General features: G+C 41.8%; 1 protein-coding gene across 7 annotated transcripts in view; it reads left to right on the top strand.

Moving 5' to 3' along the window:
- LOC137412947 (general transcription factor 3C polypeptide 1) overlaps positions 1–12,616 on the top strand; it is a 322,675-nt gene that overhangs the window by 178,577 nt on the left and 131,482 nt on the right. For all 7 annotated transcript variants that reach the window (XM_078766833.1, XM_078766836.1, XM_078766832.1 and 4 more), the window contains exons 22-26: positions 5,692–5,869; positions 5,996–6,113; positions 6,282–6,417; positions 6,589–6,679; positions 6,836–7,012. In XM_078766833.1, the coding sequence (XP_078622959.1) occupies positions 5,692–5,869; positions 5,996–6,113; positions 6,282–6,417; positions 6,589–6,679; positions 6,836–7,012 (700 nt within the window). The remainder of the gene's footprint in view (positions 1–5,691; positions 5,870–5,995; positions 6,114–6,281; positions 6,418–6,588; positions 6,680–6,835; positions 7,013–12,616) is intronic.

Here is a 12,616-nt window from a genome sequence, read left to right as displayed (position 1 = left end):
TTATCATTTGAAGTTTTTGGGAGTATATTCCACCGTAGGAACTTGAAATGAAACCGCCTTTTGTTCGGCAGATTTTAAAATAGGTTTTAAAAAACTTCTTATTTTCTTTCAAATACGTCTTCACCTAATAGCTCTTGTCTCCATTTCTTCTTTATCCCCTCTTGTTGTTTAACAACCTTTGAAAGTAATTGTTGATATTCCTTAAATTTTCTTGCTCGTTCTTCAGCATTCATTTTATTTATGCAAATAAATTATTAGTTATTATATCATCTTCTTTAACAACGAAATATTTATATTTTTCGGTCGTATGTTTCATATGACCCTCAAATTCCTTTTTTACACATAATGTAGAACAATTATCCCTCCAAAGATCCCTGGTGTTGGGCTAGCGGCTAGGGTGCCGGCTTAGGATCCTAGGATCCTGGGTTCGAATCCCGGTCGATCGCTGAATTAACGCCAGGGGGGTTGACTCAGCCTGTCATCCTTCTGAGGTCGGCTAATTGAGTACCAGCTCACTGGTAATTCCCTGTTTGTCGTAAAAGGCGACAAAAAGGGTTGGCGGCAGGAAGGGCATCCGGCCGTAAAACATTGCTTCAAAAAGGGGACCAAAAAAAACAAAAAAAAAAAACAAAAAACAACAAACAACAACAACCACGGTTCCCGAAAAAGGCCAACCGCCGCTTGCGGGGAAAAATGGCCTCTAAAGGTGGTTATTTTTTATTTATTTATAATTATCCCTCCAAAAATTAGTTATATCTATTGCATTTAGTTTAAATAATATAAAAGTATTAGCATTGTTTCTTATTGAGCGACGAGGGAGTTGAAAGTATGATTGACTGAGATAAATACAATTACAGGAAGAATGTCGCCCCCTTGTATAATAACTGTCCATAACCGTTTGATTTTTCTCATTAACACAATCGTCAAAGATAACGAGGTTCTTTTTTGTTCCATCTAAATCTTGGGGTGAAGGTATATCATTCGTGTTATCACTGAGAATACAAGTTATGTTTGTCGACCGTGTGGGTTTTGCTTTCTTTTTCCATTTTTGTGGAGTGTCACAAAATAGTTGTATTACATCTTCAATGTCGAGCCTATTTAGTTTGTGTTGAAGCTTAAATAACCCGATTATATCTTCTTTTTGAAGACCAGCATTAAAACCTTGTGATAGTAGTTGATACTCTGGTTGAAAACTTGACTTTGTGAAAATTATTAAATTTTCATAATCTAAAAATTTTGGGGTAAGGAGCATCTTTAAAAGCAAACAGGTTTTCCCACATCTGCCTGAACCGACGATTAGACAGCTTAATGAATTTGGGAGGTTCTTATCATTATTAAATTTTATCTTACTTTCCCACACGGGTAAAAAATCATCCATTTTATATAAGGTTTAAAATATATAGCGGTTAATCATTCATCCTGGGTGTTGTTATCCCTATTTGCATTATAATTGTGTATACATATTAGAAGCGATTCAACCAACCGTCTAATTGTGTTGAATATATTGTTGCGGATCTCCGTCGTCGGCTCTCCCCTTATCAAGAGGGGGTTAATCCTTTTATCTGGCCAACGCGATCCGAAGTTATCACGTTCCTTCCGGACGGCGTTAGATGGGTTGTTAGCCGACTTCTTATCACCTACTTACTAACGCCGCCCAGGAAGCAAGGAGATAACTCCCGCTCGAATCACGGATATTGATGGAATATTGCCGAGCGGATAGCAATCCGCGATCCGAGCTGTTAACCAGGACTAGACCCGATTATAAGCGGTTCCTAATCATGCCACGCTTACCCAATTGAGAAAAGACTGATACGATTGGATTGAGAGGAAACCAGGAAAATAGGAAGAACAGATTGGTTTATTAATTATGTACAAATAAGAAGAGGAAACGAAAGAATGTACAAGAAAGAAAGAGGAAGGAAAAGTACATAGGGCAGTCTTAAACAGTCTTATTCTATTCCCTTGGACTCGGGCCCGCTTGCTCTTAGATTCGGTCTCAAACTTCAGACTCACGCGGGGATGTAGAAGGTCGGGTGGAAAGTCCGGCGATGGCGTCCAGGCTCCGGTCCGGCTCCGGTCCTCGACCCGTACCAGGCGATGAAACCCGGCAGGCAGCTCTCCCCGTAGCGTAGCGCGAGCGGACAATTATCCTGACGGGGAAAGGTAAGCTGGGCTATTGGTGTACGTAATTGGTGTACCGGTGCTTTTGTACTCGCGCTACCGGTCTTACTCGCTCAAAGCGCCCCCTCCCCAATGTCCTGCACGCTGCAGTTCTTGGCAATGCGTGCCGCGCGCTCGCCCGTTGTAAAGCTGGTTGCCACAGCGCGTCTTTCCCTCTCGTACTCAACTCTCGTACCAGTTCTGGTATAATACCAATCTTGGCTCCAGTCCTCTTTAATGCGAGCGAGCTCAGGCAGTCCTCTTTAACACAAGCTCTTCTCATCAGTCCTTCCGACCACGATAAGTCCTCATGCAAAGCGCAAATTGTCCAAGTCCTTTCGAGGGCTTTGCGTGCGCGCTTTTATAACCAAGCCAGCAAATGCTCTCGGAGCCCAAAACCACGCGCTGTCAGGCGACCTCACCTCAGCCCTGGTTGGCTGGTGTTGGCTTACCGGCCCCGCCTTGATGGCTGGTTGACGTGACCACACCTCCATCCTGGCGCTCCGCCTCCTTTTCGGGCCTTACCTCATGGCCTTTGGGCTGGTTCGAGCAGAAGCTCAAGGATTGCGAACGCTGCCGGCAAAGGCGCGTAACAATTTGGGAGAGCCAATGGGGTATAGACTGGGGAGCGCTTAATGGCGTCGATGAAGGGAGGCTGCCAAAATGAATGGAATGAACGAAAGGGGCTTACTCTTATTTGTTTGACACAACGCAGATGCAACTACTGGGAATAGCCTTATCTAAACACATACTAAGAAATAACTGACGTCCTAAGGTGACCGTGTTTCTTGTGGCCTATCTATGGGGTGCTACCTTTAACCTTTAATGATGTTATCTGTGTGGGTTCTCAAAACCGCAACACGATCTTGAAATATTTTGAAAATGGGTTCATCCATTTTACATACTCTAACAAAAAGTTTTTCTCAAATATTTTAGAAGAAGTATAACATAAATGTTATATTTCTATAATTTTAACCACAACTTACCCACATCCTCTCATAAATTTAAATTATATATTTTTTCATATAATTTACCTATGTTGTGTCGTTGGTACTATCATCGTTAAACATACACGTCGCTGCTGCTTCTGTAATTTTATTTTGTGATGCAAGATTGTTAATATTAATCATTAACCTGTTTTTTCCCTAAATAACTCTTGGAAAAACTACATTATTTACCTTCAATTGAATGGACGGACCCACACCACCGATAAACATATTTGATATCTCAATAGCGCAGATAACTTTACAGTTCACACCCATCAATTCCTCCGGTTTGATGCGATGATCTTCGATGCATGATTCTTCGGTGATTTTGTTATCGTAAAACAAAGTTAGAATTTCAGGATGTTTATCCGCCTCTCTGTGCTTTTCGTATTTGTTTAAAAGTTTTGGATACATTGTTGGTGGGTAACCTTCAATAGCAATTCCTCCATCACGTTTTCGCCAAAATATATCAAGGCCGCTAACGTGGGCTCTAAACTTGTTCTGGTCCTTTTTCATCTTTTCAATAACATCAGATTTCATCAAATGTGTTTTAATTGCGTCAATAATTTCTTCAAACATTTCTATTGTTTTTGTTTCTGCCGTCGTTGGGGGGAAGCGCGAATTATGCATAACAAGCGGCAGCGAATATGATTCAACTCTGTGCTCATTAACATTATTTTCATTCGCTTGAATACCCCATGAAAATAACGTTGGTGTTTCGATAAACAGTTTTCTTTTACCACTTTGTGGGTGAGTATGATCATAATTACATTCAATCATAATACGGTAAAAGTTAATTCCATTGCTGTAATATTTTGGTTCTTCAAAGATAATATTTTTAATATCAAAATTCAGTATTTGAAGTCATAATTCATAATGAAGTCATAATGAAGTCATAATTATCATTAAAATATTCTACAGGAGGAGGCGCTCCTATGGTGAAAAATTTGTGTTAATCGGACCAACGGTTGCCGAGAAAATGTGTTTTAAAAATGCTGACATGCTACATGCACACATCCGAATGCCTAACCGTGGTTTTCGCTTCTCCAACGCAGGGTAAAACTCACTTCAAATGCAGGTAAAAATCACTTCAAATGCAGGTAAAAATCACTTCAAATGCAGGTAAAAATCACTTCAAATGCACTTAAAAATCACTTCAAATGCAGTTTAAAATCACTTTGAATGCAGGTAAAAATCACTACAAATGCAGGTAAAAATCACTTCAAATGCAGGTAAAAATCACTTCAAATGCAGGTAAAAATCACTTCAAATGCAGGTAAAAATCACTTCAAAAGCAGGTAAAAATCACTTCAAATGCAGGTAAATATCACTTCAAAGCAGGTAAAAATCACTTCAAAGCAGGTAAAAATCACTTCAAATGCAGTTTAAAATCACTTTGAATGCAGGTAAAAATCACTTCAAAGCAGGTAAAAATCACTTCAAATGCAGGTAAAAATCACTTCAAAAGCAGGTAAAAATCACTTCAAATGCAGGTAAATATCACTTCAAAGCAGGTAAAAATCACTTCAAAGCAGGTAAAAATCACTTCAAATGCAGTTTAAAATCACTTTGAATGCAGGTAAAAATCACTTCAAAGCAGGTAAAAATCACTTCAAATGCAGGTAAAAATCACTTCAAAGCAGGTAAAAATCACTTCAAATGCAGGTAAAAATCACTTCAAATGCAGGTAAAAATCACTTCAAATGCAGGTAAAAAATCACTTCAAATGCAGGTAAAAATCACTTCAAATGCAGGTAAAAATCACTTCAAATGCAGGTAAAAATCACTTCAAATGCAGGTAAAAATCACTTCAAATGCAGGTAAAAATCACTTCAAATGCAGGTAAAAATCACTTCAAATGCAGGTAAAAATCACTTCAAATGCAGATACAAATCACTTCAAATGCAGGTAAAAATCACTTCAAAGCAGGTAAAAATCACTTCAAATGCAGGTAAAAGTAACTTCAAATGCAGGTAAAAATCACTTCAAATGCAGGTAAAAATCACTTCAAATGCAGGTAAAAATCACTACAAAATGCAGGTAAAAATCACTTCAAATGCAGGTGAAAATCACTACAAATGCAGGTAAAAATCACTACAAATGCAGGTAAAAATCACTTCAAATGCAGGTGAAAATCACTTCAAATGCAGGCCTGTATCCTGTCTGGCACCACATAACATGGAGGGGGTACAGTCAGCAAAATTAAGCAAGATGCCTCATTTGCATTACTCACCGCATCAATACTGTGATTGTTTCTATCAAAAGAGACGGACTAAGGAATAGACAAGGACAGGTGATCGAGGAACAGATGAGCATAACAAGACATTTTGATTGGAAATTGAGCAACGTTGGTACTGATCAAGGCGTATGTTAATATATATAATAATAACCACATTTAGAGGCCATTTTTCCCCGCGAAGCAGGGGTTGGCCTTTTTCGGCGGGTATGTTACAAGCGGGGGTTGTTACAATATTACGCAAAGCGGGGGTATGTTTTTAAATATAATTACGCTTTGGTATTGTGTGGGATCTCTTGTTTCCTGCAGATATTTGTGTACGTAAAACGGCACGGAACCGTCATGGATACGACCATGTGTGAACCTCACAACAAACTGGCTCGGAGTACTCAACCGTTTCCACATCACATGTACAGCTTTGTTGTGCTCCAAGATGTGGACAACTACTGGCTGCACCTGCAGTGTGTGTGCTTGAATACTCCACTTGGTAAGTGTGAGCGGGGGCACTTGATATGATGATGTACCAGTGGTCATCCGCAGTGGTACATATCCTGAATTATTCCTCTTTTACTGCAAAGTGTTGTTTTCATTATGGTTTGGCACCTCTTTTCAGGAATCATTCGAAGCACACGCAAGAACTGCAGGCTTGCGTTATTTGAGGACGTAGAGGATGGTGATAGTTCGAGCCACTGCAGCCTCGATAAGAAATGCTTTGGGTTACATTTCACAATGTATGCAGTGCTCAGGCACCTCACATTAGCATCGACCATGTTCACCCATTTCGCTCTTTTTGTTTTGCTTTGGGGGTAAAAAGCTAACCCTCTTTCAATGGAAACTGCATTGTGAGGTGTGGCCTAGTGGGGGAGGTCACAATTAATTGGCAAGTTTGTTTCCTTTAGGGGCACCAAGGATATAGTTGATGATGGCGCTGTGCCTGGAGATGGATGTGGAGCTGGTGGCCTAGACTCTACTTTCTTTGGACACCTGAAGCGCAATTGGATCTGGGTTTCTTACATTGTGGCCAGTAAAAATCAGGTGTGTGCACATTGCACGTAACCACTCAATCTTTTTGAGTCACGACAATGGAAGAGTTGTACTTCACGCGTGTTGAGTTTTGCTGTAAATATCAAGCGAGCATTCTGCTTTGTGAGAGATGATGGTCGACATTAACCTGCAGTGTCTTTATAGTGGATTTCCATTCTTCAGGGACGACCCAACAGAGACAAGAGCACATCCATAAGGCTGCAGACCCTCTTGCAGAAACCTTCCCTCTCCCTCATGTTCCTCCACAACAATGGTAATCAAAGGTCTAACCTTATTAATCGAGTGTAAGTTCAAGGATACAACATCCTGTTGGAACTTTTCTACCTCGCACCCCAGCGTTCATTTGAGTGGAAAGATGGTTTGGAAGTTTGTGTGCATGCCATCTTTGGCATAATATTTCGCTCCGCAGAGGGTCAGTCGGGTAGGGGAATCTCCGGGGCCTGGTCACCCAACGTGCAGGCAGAAGAAGTAGCTGTACGACAGGTCTCCAGGAAGGACTGTGACCGCAAAGGTGGCCGAGGCTTGAAGCGCAAACGACTCCAAAAAGTTGTCGTCCGGAAGCCTCGTAAATGTGCGAGGCAGGAAGGTGAGTGGGTTTTTTCTGCTGCATTGTGGCGTTGATTTTGATTTGATTGGTTTTGCTATCTTAATGCTGTATCTAAGAAGAACAAAGGAAAATGCAACATTTCAAAGTGACAGTGGACTGCCAGACTGCCGTTGTGTTTGGATGAGGAGAGATTCTAGTTCTGCCTCGGGGAAAGAAACGGCAAGAAGTGAAGACATTTCGGATTCTTCCCCATATCGTAATAAGAACTGCTACTGCATTATGGACATTTTTGTACATTTGGGTTATTTTTCCGAAGTAACCTCGAAGAGTGGATCCCCGGTGTCCGTACGTATGTCCGTTAACATTTGACGAAAACGTTTTCTCTTCATAAACTACCAGACCGATATGGATCAAATTTGGTACGATGCTTCAGTACAGCAAGGTCTCATGGGTTTGTGATCCCCATCTGGATCTGCCCATTTAAAGGAGTTAAAAGGTGGGTTTTGCCCCAAATATTGGTATTTCATTCAAATAAATGTTCTCAGAAACTGACAACCTGATCCAGACCAAAATTGCCATGCGGCATCATGACCATACCCTAACCTTAAGTTGTGCTCCCCATGGCTGTATCTCCCCTGGAAAGGGGGCCACAGGCTCCCTCTTAATCCCTTAGGCCCCTGTCACACATAGGCGGATATTTTGGCGACTGCCGGCGATCAAGATTTTTCGGCGACTACTGGCGATTTCGGGCGGTCAAATATGGTCAGGCGGCAGTATGGCGACTGCAGGCAGCCACATTGCGACTGCATTGCGACGACGCCCCGAGTGGGATGGCGACTGTTGAAGATCGACGACGACTGCATTGCGGATGCACGGCGGCATCGTGGCGACAGTCTGGCGGCGAGATTACGACCGATGGCGGATCGCGGCGACTGCATTGGGCCCGGATGGCGGTTTACTCCGACGTCCGCAAGACTGCAATAAGACCGCCGGCGATTGGAGACGATTCACACAACGCTCTTTGCTCGTCGACAGGGTGCAAACTCGACTCGTCGACATCCTATGTTCATCATGCATGATAGATGTTGGTAGAGAGACCCTTGGTAGACCTTGACCAAAGAACATACTGCAGTGAGCTGAAATGTCCACCCCTATTTATACCTGGCCAGAAAATCGTGGTATGTCGTAATGCAGTCGCCAGGCAGTCGTATCTCTGTCGCCAATGGCCGTAACCCGGCCGCCACTAGTCCTACTGCTGTCGTCGTCAGTCTCCCATAGCCGCAGGGGAGACGTGGCAGTTCTTCTGTAGTCGATATGCAGCCGCAACAGTGTCGGCCCGTAGTCGGGAAGATGGCGCAGGAAGGCCGTATGGCATTCGCATCTCTGCCGTGCTAGCTGGTGGGGCGATGCTGGGGCGATTGCGGAAGACTATGAGCGACTGGGTTGCGGCCGCTTTATGGTCTTATTACGGATACCGACGACAGCATGGCGGTTCCATCACGGCAGCATGGCGGATTCTTTTTGAGGACGACTGAGCGCGCCGTTTTTAAACATTAAAAAAAATATTTGGCCCCTTTGCGGCTCTTGCCGATTGCAGCCGACCCGGGGAGGATAACCACGACTACAGAAGACCGTCCATTACGGTTTCATTACGATTGTCTGCGGGTGGTGGCGATTTTTCCAGTCGCCAGTAGTCGCCGACAAATCCGCCTATGTGTGACTTAGGCTTTATATTCACTAAAATATATTTTGCTCACAAACTACTTGATTGATATGGACCAAATTTGGTACGATGTGTCAGAACATTAAGGTCTCATGGGATTGTGCTCCACACACTGATCCGCCACCTATAAGAGGCTGAAAAGGAGGGTTTTGTCTCAAATTCAGGTAATTTATTTTTAAATTTTCTCAAAAACTGTGGGGAAATAACCGTCAGTCTCCCACGGGGCTATTTTTGTACACCGCTCCTTTCCTATGCCATCTCCAGGCGTTGCATAACGTTATTGCAGGGCACCGAAGGGGGCTCGCCAATGATGCACACTGAAAGGGAGTACTCAGTTTTCACTTTGGTTGTTTGTTTGTTTGCTTTCTTGCTTTCTTGCTTTCTTGCTTTCTTGCTTTCTTGCTTTCTTGTTTTCTTGTTTGTCCGGGTGATATCTCAGCCATCATTTGAGCTAGGAAGCTGAAATTTGGGCACAATAATGCACAATAGTGAGGAAGAAGTAATTTGTGAAGTACAATAGTGAGGAAGTACTTTGTCAAAAACGGTATTTTTTGTTTTTTGATCAATCAATTAATTGATTAGTTACTTAATTATTATCGATTGATATGCCCTCTTCTGGGCATTATCTCAGGCACCTTTTGAGTTAGGAAGTGATATTTGGACAAGTCAATGATCAAGTGATTTGGCTATAAAGGCTATTTTTGATTTATTGATTAATCAATTCATCGATTAATTTTTTAATTATTCGATTAATGACAATAAATTATTTTTTAAAGTACATATTTGGATGAAATGGTGGTGGTTTATGTGTTGTATTAGTCAATTGATTTTTTTTAATGATTATTTATTTCTTTGTCCTCAAGATGACCTTAGCATCAAAATCAATTGGCTTTTTCCTTTTGACCAAATCTACCGTCTTGTGAAGTTTCATGAAGATCGGTTTAAAATTGTGACCTGTAGGCGATTGACAGACAAACAAACAGACAAACAAACAGGCAGAATGAAAAATCACTGTCAGAGAGCGACACTTGACAAAAGAGAACAAAGTAGAATGGCACTCAGTAGAGCATCCTTTTGACCTCAAAAATAGTTGGTGGCTGAATTCAGTGACCTGATTTGCAAATCCAATTCAAATTTCAAGTGAATCGGATGAAAATAGAGGATTTTAGAAATCTAAGAAATGTGGTTGACCTTTGGCCTATGTTAAACCTGTGACTGATATTGACCTCAAAAATAGTTGGTGGTCGAATTTAGTTTGCTGATATGAAAATCCGATTCGAATTTCAACTCAATCAGATGAAAATTGAGGACTTTAGAAATAAGAAAAGGTTTTTGACCTTTTGGCTGAGTCTGATCTCAAAAATAGTTGGTGGTTGAATTACGTTAGCTGATATGCAAATCCTATTCAAATTCCAAGTCAATCGGATGAAAATTGAGGATTTTAGGAATTTGAAAAAAAAGTGGTTGACCTTTGGCCTATGTTGTCCTTGTGACCTATGTTGACCTCAAAAATCGGGTTGTTGTTTGAATTGAGTTAGCTGATATGCAAATCATTCAAATTTCAAGTCAATCGGAGGAAAATTGAGGATTTTAGAAATTTGAAAAAAAAGTGGTTGACCTTGGCCTTTGTTGATCATTTGGCTTATGCTGATCTCAAAAATAGTTGGCGGTTGAATTCAGTTAGCCGATATGTATATCTTATTCAAATTTCAAGTCAATCGGATGAAAATTGAGGATTTTAGAAATTCGAGAAAAGTGGTTGATCTTTGGCCTATGTTGTTCTTGTGACCTATGTTGACCTCAAAAATAGGGTGGTGGTTGAATTTAGTTAGCTGATATGCAAATCGTATTCAACTTTCAAGTCAATCAGATGAAAATTGAGGATTTTAGAAATTCGAGAAAAGTGGTTGACCTTTGGCGTATGTTGACCATTGGCCTCTGTTTACTTTTTTTTTACCTCAAAAATAAATAGCGTTCTATTATACCACCAACTCTGCCGTTTGGTGAAGTTTTGTGAAGATCAGTTTAAAATTGTGACCTGCAGTCAAGTATAAGTGGGCGGACAGGTAAACACACACACACACACACACACACACACACACACACACACACACACACACACACACACACACACACACACACACACACACACACACACACACACACCCAAACACACACACACCCAAACACACACACACCCAAACACACACACACCCAAACACACACACACCCAAACACACACACACCCAAACACACACACACCCAAACACACACACACCCAAACACACACACACCCAAACACACACACACACACACACCCAAACACACACACACACACCCAAACACACACACACACCCAAACACACACACACACACACACACACACCCAAACACACACACACACACACACCCAAACACACACACACACACCCAAACACACACCCAAACACACACACACACACACACCCAAACACACACACACACACACACACACCCAAACACACACACACACACACACACACCCAAACACACACACACACACCCAAACACACACACACACACACACACCCAAACACACACACACACACCCAAACACACACACACACACACACACACACACACACACACACACACACACGCACACACACACCCAAACACACACACACACACACACCCAGACACACACACACACACACACACACACACACACACACACACACACACCCAAACACACACACACACACCCAAACACACACACACACACCCACACACACACCCAAACACACACACACACCCAAACACACACACACACCCAAACACACACACACACACACACCCAAACACACACACACACCCAAACACACACACACACACCCAAACACACACACACACACCCAAACACACACACACACACCCAAACAAACACACACACACCCAAACACACACACACCCAAACACACACACCCAAACACACACACCCAAACACACACACCCAAACACACACACCCAAACACAAACACACCCATAAACACACGCATTTACATGCACAAGCACACAAACACATGCATACACACACGCACAAACACACGCACAAACACATGCACACACACACACAAACACACTCCAAGTACACAAATACATGCATAAACACACGCATGCACACGCACAAACACATGCACAAACACATGCACAAACACATGCACAAACACACGCATAAACACACACACACACGCACAAACACACGCATAAACACACGCATAAACACACGCATAAACACAAGCATAAACACACGCATAAACACACGCACACGCATAAACACACGCATAAACACACGCATAAACACACGCACACACACGCACAAACATGCACAAACTCGCATAAACACAAGCACAAATACAAACACAAACACACAAACATGAGTTATCAACATACTTGTCAAAAAAAAAGTTTTTTGCCAAGTAATAAAAAATCACTCATAGAGCGACACTTGGCAAAAGAGAAAAAAGTAGAATGGCACTCGGTAGGGCATCCTTTTAACCTCAAAAATAATTGGTGGTAGAATTCAGTGACTAGATATGCAAATCTCTTCAAATTATAAGTTCATCGGATGAAAATTGACGATTTTAGAAATTTGGCCTTTGTTGACCTCAAAAATCAATAGGATTCTGCTTACCACCATCACACCACCATTGGGGAATGATTTGGAAGTTCAACCCCACCAACACCACCACCATCATTGGTATATAAACACACAAACCAGAGTAATCAACATATTTGTCAAAAAACAAAAATTCCAAGTAACAAACTAACCGAACCAATGGAGAAATTTGAGATATCGTGCTACATATTGGAAGGAATGTATGGAGACAAAAGGTCTGAAGGTGAATATCGGAAAGACGAAGGTGATGGCAAGTGGTAAA

Source organism: Myxine glutinosa, chromosome 12 (assembly GCF_964187855.1).
Source record: "Myxine glutinosa chromosome 12, kmMyxGlut1.1, whole genome shotgun sequence".
Classification (NCBI taxonomy): Eukaryota; Metazoa; Chordata; class Myxini; order Myxiniformes; family Myxinidae; genus Myxine; species Myxine glutinosa.
Note: the sequence above shows the minus strand (reverse complement) of the source record. Positions and strands in the feature narration are given on the sequence as shown.